Source organism: Candida metapsilosis, assembly GCF_017655625.1.
Source record: "Candida metapsilosis strain BP57 chromosome Unknown scaffold2, whole genome shotgun sequence".
NCBI lineage: Eukaryota > Fungi > Ascomycota > Pichiomycetes > Serinales > Debaryomycetaceae > Lodderomyces > Lodderomyces metapsilosis.
In genome coordinates this window covers 2,458,496-2,480,511 of record NW_027138160.1, presented here as the reverse complement: position 1 = coordinate 2,480,511, position 22,016 = coordinate 2,458,496, and the positions used below count along the sequence as shown (strand labels likewise).

Genomic DNA, 22,016 nt, shown 5'->3' with positions numbered 1-22,016 from the left:
ATTTGAAAATATCATTCACTTTCTAGCAAGAATCAAAATCTTTTCCCTAAAGAAAGACCTCCCACCATCAAAAGCTATTACTTTGAACTATGAGTTACAGAGGACGCGGTAGAGGAGGCGGCTATAATAACAATTACCAAAACAGAAACAATTTTGGAAACCAGCAACAAAATGTTGATGCCTTCGTAGCAGCCAATGCATACCCCATTGAAATCATGGGTTGGAATGGTGCCAGTCTGAGTGAATGCATCAATTTTATCTCCAGAAAGTGCCGAATTGTCGTTAGCAACTATAGCGTGGATCAAAACACTGGAGTTTTGAAAGGTTACGTTAGAAATGAGTCTCAAGCAAACGAACTACTTAATTGGTCTGGGGTGAAATTTGCTGGACAATCATTGAGATTTTCCAAAGGGCCTTCAACTATATCTAACCAGATGGGAGGTGGGTCCGTTTCAGGGTCTGGAGGTAGCACAATTGAAACTATAACCAACTTTTTGAAAACACGATATCAACCTGATATCAAAATGCTAAATTTGAGTGGAGTTAAACAAGATGCGAACCTCAACGCACAAGGATTTTTTGCATCTGTTTCTGTATCGTCAAAGTTTTTCCCTGCATTGATGAAGGTTGCTAGTGATTTAAAGCTTGATGTCGAGAGTGTCGATCTATCTAGCAATGAATTAAACGATTTACAAGCAATTTCTTCCATGACTCAGACTTTTCCAAAATTGAAAAACTTGTCCCTTCAAAACAATAACCTATCCAGAACAAAGGTTTTCGAGATTTGGAAAAACAAACTCAATTTCTTGAGAGAATTGATCTTATTTAACAATCCTATCGTCCAGACTACAAATCCAGCTGAAATTCAAGATATCAAGTTGGAATTGATGAGATGGTTCCCCAGATTGGTAGTATTGAATGGAGAAATATTGAGAAATGAACAAGCTTTGGAAGCAAATAATACATCGCCATTTGGATCTCAAGCGATGTTTTTCCAGGACGACGACACCAAAAATCTAGCTACAAACTTTGTGGCAAACTATTTGAACTTGTGGGATACCAACAGAGCAGGTTTGATGGTACTTTACCAAAACGAGTCTCAGTTTTCAATGCAATTGGACACCTCCCATCCTCATTTAATTGGAGATTCAAATAGTACTACCAGTATCGATTTTGGAAATTATATGCCTCATTCTAGAAATCTCACTCGTATTTCATCTGGAAAGGCAAGAATGAGCAAAGTTGCAGTCGGAACCGAGCAAATATACAAGAGCTTTCAGCAGCTACCTAAAACCAAGCATAGTCTTGTTGAAAATCCCACCTCATTTAGCATGGAGTGTTACAAATATGCTCCACTCAATGGTATAGTCATCACTATACACGGGTCCTTTGAGGAAACGGCACAGCCGGAAATATCCGATAGCAGTTCTTCGCAAAGTTCTCGTGGTGGAAGATTTCATTCTCAAAGTCGAAACAAGAAACCTAGTTTGAGCAAAAAGAGCTTTGATAGAACATTCATAGTTTTGCCTGGTCCCAATGGAAGTATGATAGTTGCAAGTGATCTTTTGCTTATCCGACCATTTAATATTGACATCCCATGGACAAACTCATATCCACCAACTCAACCAAGCTCACAACCTCCACCAACTGCCACAACCATTCCCGGCCAGCAACAACCACCAAATGGATTACAAGGAGCAACCCCAATGGCCGCCGCACCACCAGCTTCAGCGCCGTCGATGGTGGATTTACCTCCGGAAATCAAGTCAAACCTTCAAGTCCCTCAACAAGAGCTACTTGTGAAGATTGTAATGGAGACTAAGCTTAACCTACAGTACGCATTGATGCTTTGTGAGCAAAGTCAATGGGACTTCAATCAAAGTATGGTAAATTTTAAAAACTCGGCTTCCTCATTACCACGAGATGCATTTTTATAGACAATTTGTAATGAAATAAATATAAAAAGAAGTTTGCCTTATTAAGGTAGATCAGTGTAACGCGGCGGCACTTGTATCGCCATTAGCAAAGAACTTCGAGTTGTTTTTTTCCGACCGCGTAGAAAGCGATGCAGGTGAAAAGATCTGTACCATCCTTTCACCTTGTTAAGCATGGCATTGATTTCAAAATGGGATACAATATAGCAATGGTTACTGACTTTTTCTACCCCCAACCAGGAGGGGTCGAGTTTCACGTTTATCACTTGGCTCAAAAGTTGATTGACTTGGGTCATTCAGTCATCGTCATTACTCACAATTACAATGAAAGAAATGGAATACGATATCTCACCAACGGATTAAAGGTGTATTATGTACCGTACTGGGTACTTTACAGATCCTCGTCGCTTCCAACTGTCTACTCGGCGTTTCCCATTCTACGCAACATATTCATTCGAGAAGCTATCGATATTGTACATGGCCACGGATCCTTGAGTACGTTCGGTCTTGAGGCTATTTTCCATGCACGAACTATGGGGTTAAAGACTGTCTTTACAGACCACTCTTTATTGGGATTCGCTGATATGGGATTCATATGGGGTAATAAAGCGTTGAAATTTGCAATTGGTGATGTGGGTCATGTTATTTGCGTCAGTCATACATGTAAAGAAAACACGGCATTAAGAGCAAGCATTGAACCTTGGAAAGTGTCGGTTATACCGAATGCAGTTATATCAAAGGACTTTCAACCTGATCTACATAGTGGAAACAATAAGAGCAATGATGTAATTACAATAGTCGTCATCACTAGACTTTTCCCAAATAAGGGAGCCGACTTGTTAACAGCCATAATTCCAAGGATATGTCTTTCGAATCCTAAAGTTAACTTCATAATTGCTGGTGATGGTCCAAAGTTCTTAGATATGGAGCAAATGAGAGAAAAATTCTTCCTACAGGAAAGAGTCAAGCTCATTGGGGCAGTTAAACACGAAGAAGTAAGGAACGTTATGACCCAAGGTGAAATATATCTACATCCTTCATTGACTGAAGCATTTGGTACCGTTATTGTGGAGGCTGCATCTTGTGGCTTATATGTAGTTACGACTAAAGTTGGAGGAATTCCAGAGGTGCTACCCTCCAATATGACAAGTTTTGCTGAACCAGAGGAAGATTCACTCGTTGAGACAACGCTAGATGCGATTAACAAAATACAGTCAGGTGAAGTAGATACTTCAAACTTTCATGACAGTGTATCCAAGATGTATAGCTGGAGCGATATTGCTAAACGTACGGAGGCGGTTTACGACAGTTTGGATTTGAATGAATTGAATGCACCTTTAATTGAGAAACTTCTGAAGTTTTACAGTTACGGCTTAATTGCTGGTAAGCTATTCGTCTTGGTAATAATTGTTGATATATTTCTATATACAATTCTTGAATGGTTATACCCTAGGGAGCACATTGATTTAGTAACGAAGTGGCCCATGAAAAGGAGACAAGAAGCTAGGAGGAGCCATTCATGAAGAGCTCTGCTTTGTTGGACTTGTATCGAGAAAATTTCTCATTAATACATGCATTAATGTATCTCGGAGTTTTTCGCTGTGGTGCCCATTTTGACTTTTCAGTAGAGCCAATAGTTATGAACTGTGTATGATTAGCTAACTTTCTGATATCGTGCGATAAACTTTGCAACTGTGTAGGCTTTTTCCAAACCTTTGATCTATTGGGAAATGCCAACCATGACAAATCCTCACAATCAGAGGAGATAGCTGCCCTATCCCTCAATTCAATCAATTTTTCCATTCGTTTAATCTTTTCATCGTAGGCCTTTTGTGACTCAATATCATCTATGTTAATTTTATGCAATAAGGACTGATTTCGAATTGACTTGTTTTCTTCTTGAAGTTTGGCGATTTGGGTTGACTTTTCTTGCACTTCGGCCTTCATGACAGAAAGCTGCTTTTCTAGTTGTTGAATTTGATCAGTTGTTTTTTTGGTAAAGAGCTTCATGTTTTGCTCCAATAAAGCTATGTTTAAATTCAAATTGGAGATTTCTTTGTCCTTGAGCAATATCACCTCTGTTGTATTATCGCTATCAGAGGTTGACTTTTCGGGTTCAGTTTCCTTAACAGGTGGCTTTTCTTCCTCATACTCATAAATGGATGTAAGACTTGATTGCTCAGTGTAGACTTCAGACTCAGCAATATTTGCAAATGCTTTCTCAAGATTGTCAAACTTTTCTACATCCAAACTCTTGCCACCGAGTAGTTGATTGGATACCTCAGTGATGGAACTTATAGCGTTTGCGAATGAGGAAGATGGCTTTATCAAGACATTAGTTGAACTTGACTCAGATAGAACTTGTTCAAACAGTTTGTCAAATTTCAGCTTGATAGATTTGATAGAATGAATCAACTCCAGCAAGTTATCACTCTCACTCTCCAGAGAGGTCAAACTATTCAAATAATTCAAGAACTTGGCCAACGAAAACTCAATATGATTGATGAGTAAGTTGTGTTCTAAAAAGTAAGGAGTTTCTTCTGAGTCATTATTTAGTATGGCGATATATTCGTCACACAAACCTTGACATTCTTTTAAGATATCTTGCGTCAGATCAAGCAGCAATGCCTCGATGCTATAATCTTTGAGAATGCTGATTATTTCCTCAGTCAAATTTTGAACACGAACGGTATAAGCTTTGCTTTGGCTGGCCAATTTCTCAGAATGCTCGTGTGCATAATTGTACTCAAGAATGTGTAACACAGTTTGACAAAAATGTCCAATCCTTGAAGTGGCATACTTATAAAAGACATAGATTTCATCATGACCTGCAAATCCATGAAGAAGATCCAATATTCCGCACTGTAACTTCACATCGTAAACTAGATCGATATATTCCTGGCTCAATGGACTTATCGCATGTAACTTGACACGCTCGGAATCCACTTTCCTTCTCAATTCACAAACTTGCAATTCCAAAGCGCACAGACGATACTTTTGCTCAGCTTTCATTAGTTTTTGCTCCATTGTATGCAAAGCAATCTCATGTTGACTGTCAGGAGGAGTAGTATCCTTAATACTTGAAGTGATGATTGTCACAGAAGAGCCCAACTGGCTCTCAAGCTTCCTGATTCTTTCTTTATCCCTTGCAATTACATTTTGTAAATGCCCGAGTTCATCCTTTAAATTTTGTTCATTTCTTTGTAAATCAGCCTCAATCTTTGCATCTAAAGCATGAATTTCATTAAGTTCGTCAAGAGACTTTTCTAAACTGTTAATTTTGTCCAATAATTCACCATTCTCAATCGATAGTTGCTCACTCATTCGTTCAAGATCAGCAAAAGTATCCAATTTCTCCTTCAAGTGAGAGATTACCGAGTTTTTACTCAGTAGATCAGCACTTAGGTCGATGAGCCTGGTATTTGAAGCTTTCAACTGGTCCAGCTTTTCAGACAATTCCTCGTTCTGCAACTGAATCCTTTCATTCAAGTCTCTGATTCTTTTCTCATCTAGTCGTCCTTTTTCAATTAAGGACTTGACCTCGTTTGGAGAGAGCGCATCAACATCAATGAACCGCAATTCATTCTCTAATTCTCTACCAAGTTCCAACTCCTCCAAGGCTGAGTCATAATCGTGTTGTAATGATTGATATCTCGCTGTCAAATTAGCAAGCTTACCTTCAAGGATATCCTTAGCTTCTTGCAAGTATTGATTATCAATCAGTTGCATTTCCAATTTTGCTTCCAACTGTTCATGTGAATGTAATTTGGCCTCCAATTTATTTTGAAGTATATCCAATTCCTTCTTACACTGTGCATTTTCAATGAGGGCTGCTTTCAATTGACGTTGTAGATTGTCGATATTAGAGTGGTCTAAATTTTCCACACCTTTATGTACATCCTCTAGTCGTTCTTCCTTAACAAATACTCCATATAATCCGTTGTTGTTTTGACACTTGAAATAGCGAACACCTTTAACTGACCCATCATTCTTACCAATCGCTTTCTCTAACTCCACACCAAACCATACTCCAGGAGCAAACTCGGTATTTCCTATAAATCGTATAATTCCGGGAACCCCTTTCACTTTAACATAATCACCTATTCGAAATCGCATTTAACATCACAAGCTGGTGGGCATGATGACGACGCGTCGATACTGAAACACAAAAAAATAAAAAAAAATAAAAAGAATAGAAAACATTCACAGCAGATTCAACAGATTGAAATCATCCTCAAGCTTAGTCCGTTTCATCAAATATGTTTAATCGTGCAGACAGGATATCGTCTCTTGGGAATAGTGGTAGCAACAATCACAACACTGGGAGTGTGTTAACTCCTCCAAAAAGAGGAATGAATTCGTCCATCAATAATAACAATTCCAACGTCAATCTCAAACAGGAATTACTCGAGGAACAAAAACTCGAAATCAGAGAAGCCTTTCAACTTTTCGATATGAATGGGGATGGAAGCTTGGACTACCATGAAACGAAAGTTGCTTTTAAAGCTTTGGGATTTGAATTGACAAAGCGTCAGGTTTTAGATATAATTAGAGAGTACGACACAGATGAAACTAACTTGATAACATATGATAATTTCTACAAAACTGTTGGGGAGATGATATTGAAAAGAGACCCTTTGGATGAAATTCGTCGAGCTTTCAAGTTGTTTGATATAGATGGAACCGGAAAGATAAGTGTGAGGAATTTGAGGAAAATCTCAAAGGATTTGGGTGAAAATCTAAGTGACGAGGAATTGCAGGCTATGATTGATGAATTTGATCTAGACGAAGATGGAGAAAGTACGTATTTAAGGAACCATTTGCATACATGTTGACATTTTACTAACCATTATTTTTTAGTTAATGAAGAAGAGTTCATCAGGATTTGCACCGAGTGAACCCAATTTCAATGGCATGATGGGTTTGAGTAGGTTGAGGTACAGATGTAATGTATTATAGTAGCTAAATCTAATTTGGTCAGTCCATGTGAAACTATGAATAGAATTAAATATAAAAATTGTCGTAATTCACCCTCGATGAGAAGGCGAAGAACTTCCTCACTAAATGTAGGGTGAAATACCTACTTCTAAGGATTAGTTGTGTTTGATTCAAGCTGCAGAGGTAATCTTAAGGAGGAAAGTTCAAAAGTGGAAGCGCAAACTTGCGACATTGACTTGATGCGACATTCAAAACGTTACAACAACTTTGTAGCCATAGGCATAATAAAGAGGGGCTTCCTCCACGAACGAAAAGAAGAGATCCTTTATGTGAGTACCAATGAATATGAAAAGCCCTAGTTCTTTAAAACAATTTCAAGTTACACAAGCATAAACAAAAAGCAAGTCTTATTTGCAATCATCTTTACGAACAGTCTCACCAAATTTTTTCTTTTTTTCCTCTTTTTCTCTTTCGGTAACAAAAATTTTTTTCAATTTCACGGATTCACTTTTCAAAGCTAGCCACTTATTCATATCAATGTCCTGGGTTGTCAGTCGTTCTCGTTTTAAACGAGATATTAACAAACTCCCCAGCCATCTTAGACAGCAATGGTTGAAACAACAAGAAGCAACTGCTTTACCTACATTCAAAGGCTTTTTTCCAGAAAGAGTACCCAGATCGCAACAAAAGACTAGATTTGAGGCGGGTATTACCGAAGGAGACTTGGCTTACGTAACGGAAGGAAAACACAAGGGTAAAATTGCTGAAGTTTTGGCTTATAGTCCTGAATTTGATGCTGTATCATTGGCAAACATTTCAACAAAGAAGCTTTTGCCTAAGCCTTTTTGGCCAGAGGGTCAAACTTCTCATGTTTATGATTTCCCAGACTATATACCAAGGAGTAAAGTGAGAGTGGTTGGTAAAAGCAAAGAAGATGGAAGAATTTCCTACATGGTTGCAGAAGAAGTGGTGATGGGCAAACCTCAGTACGATGATAGATATAAGAGATGGATTCCTGAGAGATACATAAAACATCACGATTATTTGTTGCCATGGCCAAACCCAGCTAAACTCAATGATGGAGAATTATCTACACTTGAAGACAAAGTCACTGAAAGGACTTTTGAGTTTAATACGATTGGAAAATCATCGATACCAAAAGAATTGGTTAACCAGTTGCGTAACCCTTACAGCAAGTACAAGAAGAGGCAACTAGATGGATTGCAAGTTGCAAAACTTAACGGTCCCGAGATGCCATTAACAATCGAGCAAAAGATTTGGTTGGCAAAACAAGCCGAGAAACCAAAGAAGAAGTTGTATCCATTGTCTGAGGAAGTCAAAGAATTTATTGGTTCCAAGATGGCAGAACATTTGAACAAGATCGAAAGTCCTGAATTGCGTCATCATTTGGAAGTATTGTCGAATGTGAAAATACCGGATTTCGAAAAGACATTGAAAATTATCGAGGAAACAAAGAAAGAGGAGAGTGCCACTGAGGAAATAAAGAAAGAGGAAAGCGCCACGGAGCAATAAATGTAAATAGTTATAAAGACTTCTATTCCAAATAAACTATAGTTTTTCGTAATCCAATTTACCTTCCAACTTCTTGTTATCTGCCACTTTCCTAACAGCCTTCATGATGTCATTTTGTATAATGTGTTCCCTGTCGTCTCTAATTGCGAAAAAACCAGCTTCAGTTACTACATTTCTTATATCAGCCCCGTTAAATCCATCGCTCATCTTTACTGCTGCTTCAAAATCAAACTCTCCATGCTTTGCTACTTTGGCAGTGTGAATTTTGAAGATTTCCAATCTGCCCGCTTCATTAGGTAAAGGAATTTCAATCTTTCTATCCAATCTACCAGCTCTGAGCAATGCAGGATCAAGTGTATCAGGCCTATTAGTAGCCATTATAATCTTGGTCTGTCCTAATGTGTCGAAACCATCCATTTGATTCAACAACTCCATCAATGTACGTTGAATTTCACGATCTGCCGACGTACCTTCACTAAATCTACGACCACCAATGGCATCAACTTCATCCATAAAGATAATACATGGCTCATGCTCTTTAGCGTAAGCAAACATTTCTCTGATTAATCTAGCACTTTCACCAATATATTTGTCAACAATTCCCGAAGCAGGGGAAAAGATAAAGTTTGCCCCTATGGTAGCAGCCACTGCCTTAGCCAACAAAGTCTTACCTGTACCTGGGGGACCATACAACAACACACCCTTTGGTGGCTTGATACCGACTCTTGTGAAAAGCTCTGGGTTTTTCAATGGCAATTCAATAACTTCACGCAATTCTCTAACCTGTTCAGTTAATCCACCAATACCATTGAAGGATATTTCACCAGGTTCAAAAGTTGTCATATTATAAACCAACGGATCAACTTCCCTTGGCAAAATTCTCATAATAGTGAGAGTCGTCATATCCAATGACACTCTTACACCATTTTTCAAGTTTGACTTTTTAATGGTATTTCGACAACCCACAATGTAACGTGGCCCACTAGATGCTTTAACGATAAACCTCTCTTCATCCAACTGCTTCAACACCTCACCAATAATTTGACCAACTGATTGTAATGCTTTAATGTCGTTTTCGGTCTTCTCGTAATCCTTATCCAAGTCTCGTATTCCCAAACGTAACTCTTTCAATCTTGCATCCCATTTTCTATGCTCAAGCAATTTATCTTTGAATTTCAGAAGCGCTCTTTCTCTCTCGGGATCAATTGGCTCTGATTGTTGTTGGTTGGAACTGGATTCTTGAGTATTTCCAGACTGGTCATTAGAATTGTTATCACCAGAGTTACCGCTATTCTGTTCTGCGTTTAATGCTTGCAAAAGAGGATCATTCTCATCTGAACCCATCTTTATCGTAGTTTGTTAGATTATAATTATCTTTCGAAGGGGAGGTTTGTTTCAACACACTTTTTTTATTTTCAAGTGGCAAACAGTTTTTTCGGTTTCTGAATAAATTCAAGCGCACGACTTTCATCGCGAGAATTTGGTAGCTACTCACTGGAGAAAGCATCAAAAATTTTTCTCAATCTCTAGTTGAGATACTTTGGCAATTGATTAACGATGGAGTTTACGGCGGTGATATTTTGTGGCAGAGGGAAGGCTCTTGAACCATTCTCTGAGCTTCGTGGCACAGGATTACCCAAATCTTTATTACCTATCGCCAATGAACCGATGATTAATTATGTGCTTGATTGGTGTTTCCGTGCGGTTTTGTCAAAGATACTAGTCGTAACACAGGAGGACACAAGCGAGTCAGTCGAAGCAGCCATTGAAAAATACAAAAAATTAAGACGTGAGCAAGTTGAAAAATTGTCCGATGTCACTGAAGCTACTTTTGATACACCAATAGAGATTATGCCATTTACGGCTGAGAATAGTGCCGAAATTATTTATCATCTTTATAAGAACCCACAATTCAGGACGCTGGCTCAAAATATCATGATTTTACCGTGTGACTTTATTTCAAATTTGCCTCCAGCGGTGGTGATTGAAGCTTTTAGGAATCGAGATGAGTCAGATGTTGGAGTTTATTTTGCATACAAAAACCAACTTGATATAGAGGATAAGAAGCTGAAAATTTTTGGTAAAAAGTACACCGTGTTTGATGGTGATACCGATGAGTCATGCTTACTTGATGTATACGGGAAGGCTGATATTGATATGTCGAAAATGTTGCGTATAAGAACCCAAATGAGTTGGAGGTATCCCAGAGCAATTGTTAGTACAAAATTATTAAACAGTGGAATATTCCTAGCTTCTAATAGGATATTCAATATCATTGATGAATCCCCGAATAAGTTTACTGAGATGTACTTCGAAAGGAGAAATTATGACAAATTTATTCGTGATTTAGCAAGGAGGTCCTGGAAACACTCAAAAGCAAAAGAAACTGTTGGGTTATTTGTGATCCCATCGGAAGCAACATTTTTCAGGGTCAATAATCTACCGGTGTTAATGGAAGCCAATAGATATTTTATGAAACAACAAGCAATGAACAAAGGTCAATCACAACAGGGTTCACAACTGAAAGACAAGCTCGCAGCTCATATCGGCAATGATTCCTTAGTTGGGGAAAATACTGATTTGGGAGAAAAGACAAATGTGAAGCGAAGCGTAGTAGGTCACAACTGTAATATCGGTAAGAAAGCTAAAATTACTGGATGCTTGATTCTTGACAATGTAACTATTGGCGACGATGTTCAAGTCGAAAATTGTATCATTGGCCAGCATGCAAGAATTCTTTCAAAGTCAAAATTGATCAACTGTAATGTCGAGTCCACAAACGAAATTCCGTCTGGTACCCAAGCTAAAGGTGACACTTTACTTTGCATGAATTTGGAGGCTGTAGAAGATGGTGAGAGTGAAGAAGAATTTGTGTTACAGACTGGGCCTCTTAGTGACTCGAGTTCTGAAGACGAGGATGATAGTGACGAGGACGATGATGATGATGACGAGAGTGAATTCGAAGATGAATACACTGGTAATGAGGACGGATTATTTGCATATTAATAGATCTACACGAATAAATAAAATGCGTTATAAGTTCATTTCTTCTATAAAGTTTCATAAAGTAGTTTTCTAAAGCTTCTTCTTTTTCTTTTTCTTTATAGGACTATCACCTGAATCTTTAAAGAATTTAGCACGTTTCAAGTCATCGGTTTCGCTTTCACTTGAATCTTCAGATGAGTAAAACTTTTTGTGTAGATGTTGAAGCTTCTTTTTCTTTATCATGGAATTCCTCTGAGATGCATTGTGTTGGACAGATATAGGGGGTATACTTGGCCTGAAAGCAGTAGGTGGCTTCATATCCAGCTCAAATTGAAATACAAAATCTTGTGGTATTCTTGAATCATCAAAAGTTGTAGTAGGGCTTACGCTTGGTGGAGTGGTTTCATCTGCCTTGTTCTTTGCATTTGTAATCTCCGCTCGTCTCGTTAGGGCCCAGTTCTCAACATCTTCATCGTTAGTTATTACTTGTAGCAAGTCGTCTAGACACTGTAGGTAACCCATTTCGTGAGTGGCACCATGTTGCGATTGTCCAGATTTGAATAGCACAGCAACTGCTCTTGCGGCATTTGCAAAGTCGTTCTTAATGGCATGCTTTTGTGCTGCACTGACTATGCTTCCAGGTTGGGGATTAATCGATGAGTTATATAGTGATGCAACTGCCTTAGCTGCGTCTTTAAAATGTGTTGTTAAATCAGCGTTCAGGTCAGCGATGGCAGACTGAGAACTTGCTCTTGATTGCGATGGTGAATCGTCATAGCCCAGTGGATCAACACCGTTGGATTTGTGCAGTAAAGGTTTCAGTGGTGGTAGCGTGTTTGATAAATTTGACAAATCCATCGTATATAGGGGTATGTTATTTAATGATATTTTTATCTAGTTTAGAAGAGTGATGGTTTTCTTTGATATCGCAGCGCAGAAAACTTTCTCCCCTCTCACTCACTCTTCTCTGCACAGAGATAAACCAAACCAAAATGCTACCAAATATGTTTAAACTAGAGGACACCTTTCTTCTGAAGATCGGACTAACTGCAATATTGGTAAAAGTGACTTTTCTATCGAAGGCTGAGATGCTTCACTTCACTTGTATACTAATACTTCTCTTATGTGTGTATAGTTGTAATAATCGTGATTTGTTAACAAACACTTAGCGCGAGGAAAATTATTTGAACAGCAAATAAACAAACATCACACACACACATATCAAATTCAACGCATCTATTATGGTTGAATCTACGCTCATATATAGATACGATGGTATGATAAAACTAATTGTCCCGAGAACTATCTCAACTTGATCAATTCGAATCCCCTTACTAACATTTTTTACCACCTTTAGCACTTCCATTGTGTGGATCAGTCGACGATGATAACAACACCAACTCACAGGCCTTGCAAGAACAAAAGAAGAAATGCAAGATTCTAATTAGCAGAATAACTCCAAATTCAGAACCTCAAGCTACTATTGAGTCTGGGGAGTTCAACATTCATTACTCAATCTCACAGGGGATCATTTATCTATGCATTTGCAAAAAGTCATACCCACGAAAACTTGCATTTTCATATTTGAACGAGATAGCCCACGAGTTTTACAATAGTCATGGACAAGATGCGTTGAGCCCTACGGCTAGACCTTTTCAATTCACTTCGTTTGACAATTTTTTACACAAGACAAAGAAGATATATCAAGATCAAAGAGCACAATCTAATTTGGATAAATTGAATGACGATCTTGCTGATGTGAAGAAAGTCATGACCAAGAATATAGAGGATTTGTTATACAGAGGAGATTCATTAGATAAGATGAGCGATTTATCTAGTTCTTTGAAGCAAGATTCACTCAAATATAGAAGAAGGGCCCAAAGAATCAACTTGGAAGCTTTAATCAGACAATATGTTCCAATTATAGGAGTTGGTTTGATCTTTGTATTTATTTGCTATTACCTATTGAGAAGATAAAGGATGTATATTTTGTATAAAAGAAGTAACATCAATATATTGCATGAAGTTTTTAAGCGATTTTTTTAAAAATTTAGTTGCGACAAACAACCAAACCTCTTTATTAACAGAAAATACATGGAACAGCCGCATTTCCTAAAAGTGGCGTCTAAATCTGCTGCTAGCTTATTGTCATCAGCTTCGGCTCCTCCACCTAACTCAACCACAGAGGCAACAACAGCAATCAACTACGAGAATGTGAACCTGGAGATACAGTCAATACGAAATGGTTCCCCACTAACCCAATTCGATAACAGTAGTGTAGCATCCGAACTACACCTATCAGACTATATCGAAGACTTACCTTTTTTGCCTGCAAATATCCGCAATACACAAGGGTCTAGTAACGGCAGTAGCTATTTACCATTGTACAAGAACCCATTAGGTTTGAAAGAAGATGAATACTTTCATCAATGCATACACATATCCAAAGCAAGCGATGAAATACAATTTCATCACAAATTGAAGCAATTTTTCATCTTCTCGACGGCAGGTAAACCGATATACTCAATGAATGGATCGGATGATGTGGTGCTTGGCTACATGGGTATTTTGACTACAATTCTTTCAACATTTCAAGAAGATCTCCATAAAGACCTTCACAGCGTAAAGATAGGAGACGAGGTAAAGATTATTGCTTTGAATCGTGCACCAATAGTCTTGATTGCGATTACAAAATTGAACCATGAGACTGACAGTTTTCTAAAGTCCCAACTATATTTACTATACTCGTATTTGTTGAGTATACTATCAAAGACTGCAATTGATAAGCATTTCAATAACGGGCTAAATTATGATTTGCGACGTATTTTAAATCCATTGGATATTGAAAACTTAGATGAGTTGTGTATGAAGATGACATTTGGATTGCCCAATGGGTTCGATTTTTACTTGAGTCAATTATTCTCCTGTCAACAAAGTATCAAAGTACGATATACATTACGAACGAAAATGAATAAAATACTAAAGACCTATAAAGATGAAGATTTGCTATTCACTATCTTGGCCAAGTCTAATGTGGTTATAAACTTTATTCGCAATAAATCACACAATTTATCCGACCATGATTTACGATTATTGCTATTTATAGTTAAATCTATGAAAAGCAAGGAGGAGGACTTGTGGATGCCACTATGCATGCCTGAATTTAACAACCACGGCTTCTTGTACGTGTTTGTACGAACTTGGGGCCAAAAAAGTTTGATACTTATTAGTGGGAACAAGAATTCATTCTACAAGCTTAAAGAGATAGCAAGTGGTATTATACTCACTGCAAAACGGGCACAGAATAGCGAATTCTTAAGCAATTTTGAGCGTGAGTTGCTGACACCTATTTCGAGCCAGATTCCCTTTGTTGTCAAGCATTTCTTATACATCAACAAAAGCCTTAACCAGTTTATCAGCAGCGAGACTCCTTACAACAATAGAGATTTCGTGCTCCAAATGATAAAATATTACACTCAATTGAAGAATAACAAGTCAAATATACAAGTCAAAGACGTATCAACCAATTACAAGAAGCTAACATATATGAAATGGGAAAACGTTACTGGATTCATGATCACCGATGACGCTTACGCTTTTTACTGCATTATTAACGATGACCTAGATTCAAGAAAATTGATTGATGTCAGTCTTTCTATCATCAAGTGGTGCAAGAAAAATCAATCGCGATTGTTTCGAAATGGATAGTAGTTTATTGCAATATACGTTTTTCATATTGCTTGAACAACTCTTGTAGTTTATCAACATACACCTTGTGTAATTTCTCCAACTGAGTCAATTGTTTATTCTCCAGATCTGACAATTTATGAGTTTTCAAATGTGATTGAAACTTATGTCTAACGTCTCCTCTAACAGACGTCAATGACCCCGTCTTGTTATTCCTCAACTTGTCAAACAACTCTTTCAACAACTTGACATCATTTTGCTTTGTTTCTAATGTGATTGGAGGCAAGGGAACTTTGATGTTAAACTTGTTTGCTGGATCAACGATCCCGCTCATGTTCAAACCTGATCCAATTATTGCATTAATTATAGCCTGAGCATTCAGTGGGTCAAACATGGTGATGATGAAATTTCTCCCCTTGACTGAAGTTTGTGCAATCGTATTGAATGGGACTTCATTAACCTCTTTTTGGTTACCCACATTCACAAGTAAATTATCAAAAATTTTGGGATTTAGTTTACCCAATCTGATCTCATTGGCCAATTTTTCAAACTTTGATACTATAGATTCAAATTTCGCAGTAGCATCTTTAAAGTCTATAGTTGGAGTAACAACTTCCCCTTCTGCTTCAGCTTGAATTTTATCATCTTCGGTTTGGATCTTTTGCTGCTTTTGAGCCTTTTTCGACTTGCTATTCTTTTTCGACGCGGCTAGAAGAGTAGCATTGGTGTGAAATTGGTATTGTTGTCCCGTAGCCACTATACGAGTTAGCGGTAATGATGAACCTCTAACTGGCCTGTAAGCTCGAACCTTCAATATGTGTTTGAACATGTCTAAAATCCAATGGTGTTCATAAAGAGTTGAGATGAAAAATTTGTTTGAAAAAGTCAACTGAAATGCGCTTTTCTCGTTTTTCATTTTCTCTACAAATTTGGCTGCAATTATCGTCACACGACAGAATTCACTACAGAGCAGGGTCCGACAGTTATAACCGAAACCTTTTATCTTCGAATTCTATACCTTTTCTAAAATCTGAATACATCGTGTAGATTCACGACCAACTTCTCCACCTTCTTTGACCAAGTTTGATAAACTACCAATCAATTTATCTTTGAAAAAGTTGTTCATTACATCAACTCTTGTTGATAAATCCTCAGTCGTCAACGACTCCAAGCTTTGCATGTCTCCCGCACTACTATCCCCAACACTCATCTCATTAACAAACAACTTCAATGGAGAATAAGCCTGCGGTATAGTCGGTATCAAATACTTGCAAGATTGAGGATGAGTCAATATTACATCAGCGCTATATTCTGTTGCCGATGCTGCCTGTTTTTCAATTAGAGTAGCCTGTAAGAACTTGGCCAACGCATTCAAGTGGTCCACCCGTGCTTTTTTTGTATTTGTTCCTAGTAAAATAGATGCACTAGATGTAATAGAAACACTGTTAGACTTCGAATCATTCTGTAGTGACCACCCCATTAATATGAATATATTCTTCAAAATTTTAACAAAGTACAGCTTAATATCGGCGTATTCCAACATAACATCAAGAAACTTTGTGCTTGTGTTTCGTATATCAGGCAGTATATGAGTCATTGCCGAGATTATAAACAAGATTATGGTACGTTTATGTAAATCCAAAAGTCCTGGTTGCTTTCTACCGCATTCTTTTAAGAGATTCAACACCTCTAATCGTACTTGCTTGGACTCATCTAACATTAGCGGTGTAATGCTCGATATTATTTGTTTGTAGCTTGAGGGATTTGATGGTAAGTTTTGCGTCAAGCCAATGACTACTTCTTTTCTGGCCGTTGAAGAGTGATGTTTTGTTAAAGACAATTGGTGTTGCAAATCTTTCGATGAATGTGCATTAGTGATTGATTGACCTGGTAACGATATCGTTTTTGACTTGAACGACGTATCGGTATAGTTGTCTGCCTTTTGTGCAGTTTTACCAACTTTCAACTTTGTCTTCTTGAAGTCCTTTTGTTTCTCCTTTTGCTTTCTTTTTGAGCCCATAGTTATGCTTGTTGAAGTGGTGATAAAAGTTTCACGATGAGATCAAAACTGAGTGGAATTTATTTTGTGCGTGAAAACTTAAAATTCCTCAACATAAAGGCCCTAGAAGATTGACATCTGGTGCAATGTCTTTTAACAGGATCATATCAGACCATGAACTTCTACTTCAGTCATTATCGCTAGAGGACAAATCGGAACCAAAATGGCAGCCGCCAACGTTTGCTAGATCGATGGAAGACGAAGATGATGCTATGGACATAGACGATGATCCGATGGATATTGATGATTCACTAGATGACCAACATAGTAATGATTCTATTCCAGAGAAGAAGAGTGTCTCTGTGGAGGAAATTGAAAGCGATCCTCACACAGGAGAGCAATACCACAATTTACTTGCATTATTGTCACCAACTATGATGGGAGCGAGATTGGCAATCACTCACAAACCAAAGCTTTTGATGCCACCTTCACCAAAAGCTGCTAAAGACAAAGTGGCGAATTCTGAGATGGCGGAACTACTGCCTTCTAGAACACGCAAGAGTTCAATCGACTATGAGTTTGATGTGAGCATGTTCCCCACCGTTAGAGATACAACCATTTCTCCTTTCAACCGTAACATGTCAACCTTTCGCAATATGTCCAACTCCAGTCCGTTCGCAGCATCATCAGGAAGCTCTTTGAATCCCCAAGTGAGTGAATTTGTGGACAACAACCCTGTGCAACATCAACCGCAGATGATACACCACCATCATTATTATATGAACGGAGACAATAACCAATCTCAGGCTGAGCTCATGAAAAGGAAGTATCTTGATCAATTGGAAATAAATCGACTGCGAGAGCAGGAGCTTGAGAAGTACTGGGCCATGCGGAGGCGAGATACAGGATTGGTCCCTGCCTCAGATTACGTTAATCTACCAGCTCCTTGGAAACGCAATATACATCCGAGTGAGAAGGTGCCATACATTATATCCTCCTACTTGCAGTTGTTTATCAATTTTATTATTTCTATTTACTTCATCTACCTCGTCTATTATATCATCACAACAATAAAATCAGATGTGAATCACAAGATACAGATACAAAAGCGTGCAATTCAAGCTCAAATAGACTCATGTCGAACATTATATTATGAGAGTAGATGTAATGATCCGGAATTCAGCAATCTACCAATCTTGCGAAAGAAGTGCAAAACCTTGGCACTTGGGATGAACCAAGATCCAAACTCTATTGGAAACTTATCGTCTATCAATGCACAAATAATTGGTTTGATCTTGAACTCTTTAGTTGAACCGTTGGGGTTTAAGTTTTTCATGTTTTTACTTTGGTGTGGAATCGTTGTATTTGGATGCAATTTTGTGTTTGGATTTGTTAGAGCAAAAACTTATTATGGAGGTCAAGGAGAAGATCAAAGTCTTGTTCAAAGGGAATGAGTGAGGAAGCTTTTTTGCTGCCTTACTTCGTATACGGCCTTAGACTTGATAATTTAGTTTTCTGTTGTTCATTCGGATATCGTATGATGTAACTTTTGTGTAATAACGGATAAATAGAAGAATAAGCTTTGAGATAACAAATTTCCAACGAATTAGGTAGAATGTAACAAAGATAAAGGGAGCCAAAATGAAACAAGGATTGGGTCATTGTTGTGCTTGAAGCATAGTATTTTTACGCTCGGTTGAATATCAAACGTCTGTGACTCTTCTGCTTGAACTGATCTTATCGTGCTAAATACATGATATGATAGGAAATAATCTAAAAGTTGTTTACTGAGGCACTGTAATCTGCTTGCTCTCCTAACGAAGAAGCATAGATGTAGCGTTTACGGTAAAATTACCAACCGTTGCCTCAGTTTGCGGTTTCGGAGTTAGGCACCTGGCTCTTTGTGTAATAAATATTTTATTTATATCCTTACAGACTGAACAGGCGAAACAGTAAGGATATATGATGTGTTCAACTAGGATTTAAAAATGAAACGTTCCGGGATTTCCTGACTAATAAAGCGGAAGCGGGTACTTGAACTCTGATATCACTTTCATTAGCTTTGCTTTGCTTGGCGGAAAATATTAAGGTTGTTCTTTGCTAGTGATTTGTAATGACTTACATTTAAAGTTATTATTGCATTGGCCAAGCATAAATAGGGGGAAAGAAGCAGTACTAAATCTAGATAGAGAGATCTTTGGAGCTTTTGGAAATCCTAGCATCAGCTAGTAAGTTGTCCAACCGTTCAGGGCATTCGAACAATTAAGGGATTAAAGGGGGATGAGTAATACACGACAGCTTAACCCCTTGGTCTACTTGATTATCCATTCTGTTGAGTCCGGTATTTTGCCTTGGTCGTGGCCGAGGAATACATGTAACTATCAAGCGTTCCGGAGTTAAAGTGAATTCTATTCCCATTTTTGTGATACGGAACTAAAAATTTGCTAGATCCACGGCTAAATTCAAAGAAAAAGAAAATTTTATTCCTGTTTTGTCCTTTGTTGTTCTAAAAGCATGTTTTGTTTATGGGATGACATTGTGTATTTGGCGATATATGTCGTCTTCATACATATGTGTATAAATACAGTCTAATTGCCTCTTTATTAAAAACTCATCAATAAGTTATCTCAAAAAGTTTTGCTTTTATTTTATAACCAAATACCCATATATAATATTCTTTCAATTGCCTTACCATGGGAGTATTTGGTACCTCTGCTAAAGAAGAGGCGGAACTCAGAGAAGCAGCCTTGTCTACTCAACAACAACAACAAGAACAAGAGTCATTGGAACAATCGGGTCGAAGACCCAGCAGCACTTCGAATAATTTGTCACATTATGAAACCGCTTCTGAATTTTCAGCGGCAGAAGATGAGTATCCTGAACCCAGTAACGACCATCCTCAAGCTGAACAAGCTGTAGCTAGTGGAGCTACACAATCCAAGCACCTAGCCAACAGCCCAGTTGCATACGATGATAGTGAGTCCAAGGATAGTGAAGTAGATGATACCATGCCTCAAGCTTATGCCATTCAAAACGATCCTTACTTGTCTAGTGAAACTGCTTCTGAGTCTGACATTCGTCCTATTCCGCTTGATAAGAAACTCACACACGAGGATGAAGAAAATGCATTAAACAGACAGTATACTTTGGAAAGAATTAGGTCGCATAAATCAATTGAAGAAGCTGCTTCTGAGCAAATCATGAGAGAAGTTAGTAACCGTGTGCATACCGTGGATGAGTTGGATTGGGACGGTCCAGATGATAAAGATAATCCACAGAATTGGTCCAATATCAAGAAATGGTGGATTACTTGGACAGCCGCGTTAATGTGTCTTGTTTGCTCATTGGGATCATCCATGTACACAGCTGGTATTCCTGAAATAATGGAACGATTTGGTGCATCGCAGGAGTTATGTCTTTCCGGATTAACATTTTATTTGATTGGTTTAGCAGTTGGACCAGCACTTGCTGCCCCATTATCGGAAACATATGGAAGGAAACCGCTTTATGTTTTATCATGGCCAATTGGGATGCTATTCACTATGGGTGTTGGTTTGTCACCTAATATTAGAACATTGTTGGTTCTTCGTTTCTTTTGTGGGTTCTTCTCTAGTCCAGCGTTGTCAGTGGCAGGTGGTACTATTGGTGATCTTTGGTCAGGCGAACCTTCTGAACAATCATTTGCGGTAGCAATTTTCTGTTTGTGTCCTTTTTTGGGTCCTGTTATGGGCCCAATCATTGGTGGATTCTCGGCTGAACATAAGGATTGGAAATGGGCTGCGGCTTGGGTATTGTTGATGTTTTTTGGTTTGGCTTGGCCATCTGCCATTTTGTGCCCTGAAACATTCAAGAAGACCATTTTGGCACGCAGAGCTCGTAAAAGAGGACTCAATGTCGAGACTGAAACAATCAATTGGGCTTATATCAAAAGAATTGTGAGATTTAATTTGGGAATGCCCTTGTTATTGTTGGTTAGAGAACCTATCGTGTTTTTCTTGTCTTTGTACATTGCGTTTGTTTTTGCCGTTTTGTTTGCATTCTTTGAAGCTTTCCCAGTCATCTTTAGAGGTAAATATCACATGGATTTGGGCATTTCAGGATTGCCATTCATTTCTGTAGGCATTGGCCTTGTTTTGGGAGTAGTGTTTTATGTCGTATTGGATAGGACTATTTACTTCCCCAAGAATCCTGATGGCACAAGAGGCAAAAGAGATGAAAACGGAAACATTGTTTGGGATGCACCTGAGAGCAGATTGTTGGTGGCAAAAATCGGAGCGTTTTGCCTTCCGGCTTCTCTTTTCTGGTTGGGTTGGACTGGTAGAACTGGACACATACACTGGCTTGCCCCAACGGCAAGTGGTGTTCCTTTCGGTTTTGGATTGATTTTGGTGTTCTTTGCAGTGGTTTTATACTTTTCCATGTCATTTCCGCCAATTATTGTAGCGTCCTGTATTGCTGCTAACAACTTGTTGCGTTACATTTTGGCTTCTGTTTTCCCTCTTTTCACTGTGCAATGTTTTGAAAACTTGGGTATTGGTTGGGCTGGATCGTTGTTTGGATTCATATCTGTGCTTATGGTTCCCTTGCCGTTCATTTTCTCATACTTTGGTCCTAAGTTCAGAGCAAATAGTAAGTTTGGGTATGCTGCTTATTTTAAGAAATTGGCTGCCGAGAAAGCTGCTAGAGAGAAAGAAGAGAAGGAAATGGGCGCTAATAAAGAGCAACCCGTTAACCCAGAAAAGGACGTCGCCACAGAAGTGTAAATTTAATGGTCATTAATAGAGATTGAATATAGAACTAATAATTATACTTTAATAGGTTTATGCTGTAGTCAACTTTTTGTTTACCAAAAGATTCATTTTTTTTTTTTTCTGCTCAATAAAAAAGGTACTAGCTACACCACGGAAATACACTTCAGGACTGCTAACGACTTCAATCAA

At 38.2% G+C, this 22,016-nt stretch overlaps 12 protein-coding genes across 12 annotated transcripts; 8 read left to right on the top strand and 4 right to left on the bottom strand. All coding sequences in view use genetic code 12, as the record gives it.

Annotated features, from left to right (window-relative positions):
• Positions 1–89: 89 nt before the first annotated feature.
• MEX67 (Mex67p) lies at positions 90–3,407 on the top strand (the record flags this gene model as incomplete). The annotated part of the gene is made up of 3 exons (XM_067691440.1): positions 90–1,881; positions 2,064–3,328; positions 3,405–3,407. The coding sequence occupies 3 exons, from the start codon at positions 90–92 to the stop codon at positions 3,405–3,407; spliced, it is 3,060 nt and encodes a 1,019-aa protein (XP_067549805.1).
• A 30-nt stretch (positions 3,408–3,437) lies between these two features.
• On the bottom strand, positions 3,438–6,050 carry NIP100 (Nip100p; the record flags this gene model as incomplete). Its single annotated transcript, XM_067691438.1, has 1 exon — positions 3,438–6,050. The coding sequence occupies one exon, from the start codon at positions 6,048–6,050 to the stop codon at positions 3,438–3,440; it is 2,613 nt and encodes an 870-aa protein (XP_067549804.1).
• A 143-nt stretch (positions 6,051–6,193) lies between these two features.
• I9W82_002568 (centrin) lies at positions 6,194–6,769 on the top strand (the record flags this gene model as incomplete). The annotated part of the gene is made up of 1 exon (XM_067691437.1): positions 6,194–6,769. One exon carries the CDS (start codon positions 6,194–6,196, stop codon positions 6,767–6,769), a length of 576 nt encoding a protein of 191 aa, XP_067549803.1.
• A 640-nt stretch (positions 6,770–7,409) lies between these two features.
• MRPL40 (mitochondrial 54S ribosomal protein uL24m) lies at positions 7,410–8,405 on the top strand (the record flags this gene model as incomplete). The annotated part of the gene is made up of 1 exon (XM_067691436.1): positions 7,410–8,405. One exon carries the CDS (start codon positions 7,410–7,412, stop codon positions 8,403–8,405), a length of 996 nt encoding a protein of 331 aa, XP_067549802.1.
• A 36-nt stretch (positions 8,406–8,441) lies between these two features.
• Positions 8,442–9,749, bottom strand: RPT4 (proteasome regulatory particle base subunit; the record flags this gene model as incomplete). The annotated part of the gene is made up of 1 exon (XM_067691435.1): positions 8,442–9,749. The coding sequence occupies one exon, from the start codon at positions 9,747–9,749 to the stop codon at positions 8,442–8,444; it is 1,308 nt and encodes a 435-aa protein (XP_067549801.1).
• Positions 9,750–9,962: 213 nt separating this feature from the next.
• Positions 9,963–11,411, top strand: GCD1 (translation initiation factor eIF2B subunit gamma; the record flags this gene model as incomplete). The annotated part of the gene is made up of 1 exon (XM_067691434.1): positions 9,963–11,411. One exon carries the CDS (start codon positions 9,963–9,965, stop codon positions 11,409–11,411), a length of 1,449 nt encoding a protein of 482 aa, XP_067549800.1.
• Positions 11,412–11,480: 69 nt separating this feature from the next.
• Positions 11,481–12,248, bottom strand: I9W82_002564 (uncharacterized protein; the record flags this gene model as incomplete). Its single annotated transcript, XM_067691433.1, has 1 exon — positions 11,481–12,248. One exon carries the CDS (start codon positions 12,246–12,248, stop codon positions 11,481–11,483), a length of 768 nt encoding a protein of 255 aa, XP_067549799.1.
• Positions 12,249–12,631: 383 nt separating this feature from the next.
• Positions 12,632–13,367, top strand: SEC22 (SNAP receptor; the record flags this gene model as incomplete). The annotated part of the gene is made up of 2 exons (XM_067691432.1): positions 12,632–12,665; positions 12,748–13,367. The coding sequence occupies 2 exons, from the start codon at positions 12,632–12,634 to the stop codon at positions 13,365–13,367; spliced, it is 654 nt and encodes a 217-aa protein (XP_067549798.1).
• A 117-nt stretch (positions 13,368–13,484) lies between these two features.
• I9W82_002562 (uncharacterized protein) lies at positions 13,485–15,098 on the top strand (the record flags this gene model as incomplete). Its single annotated transcript, XM_067691431.1, has 1 exon — positions 13,485–15,098. One exon carries the CDS (start codon positions 13,485–13,487, stop codon positions 15,096–15,098), a length of 1,614 nt encoding a protein of 537 aa, XP_067549797.1.
• A 4-nt stretch (positions 15,099–15,102) lies between these two features.
• Positions 15,103–17,097, bottom strand: I9W82_002561 (IPI1; the record flags this gene model as incomplete). Its single annotated transcript, XM_067691430.1, has 2 exons — positions 15,103–15,833; positions 16,116–17,097. The coding sequence occupies 2 exons, from the start codon at positions 17,095–17,097 to the stop codon at positions 15,103–15,105; spliced, it is 1,713 nt and encodes a 570-aa protein (XP_067549796.1).
• Positions 17,098–17,222: 125 nt separating this feature from the next.
• I9W82_002560 (uncharacterized protein) lies at positions 17,223–18,530 on the top strand (the record flags this gene model as incomplete). Its single annotated transcript, XM_067691429.1, has 1 exon — positions 17,223–18,530. One exon carries the CDS (start codon positions 17,223–17,225, stop codon positions 18,528–18,530), a length of 1,308 nt encoding a protein of 435 aa, XP_067549795.1.
• Positions 18,531–19,769: 1,239 nt separating this feature from the next.
• Positions 19,770–21,839, top strand: TPO4 (Tpo4p; the record flags this gene model as incomplete). The annotated part of the gene is made up of 1 exon (XM_067691427.1): positions 19,770–21,839. The coding sequence occupies one exon, from the start codon at positions 19,770–19,772 to the stop codon at positions 21,837–21,839; it is 2,070 nt and encodes a 689-aa protein (XP_067549794.1).
• Between the last annotated feature and the right edge of the window lie 177 nt (positions 21,840–22,016).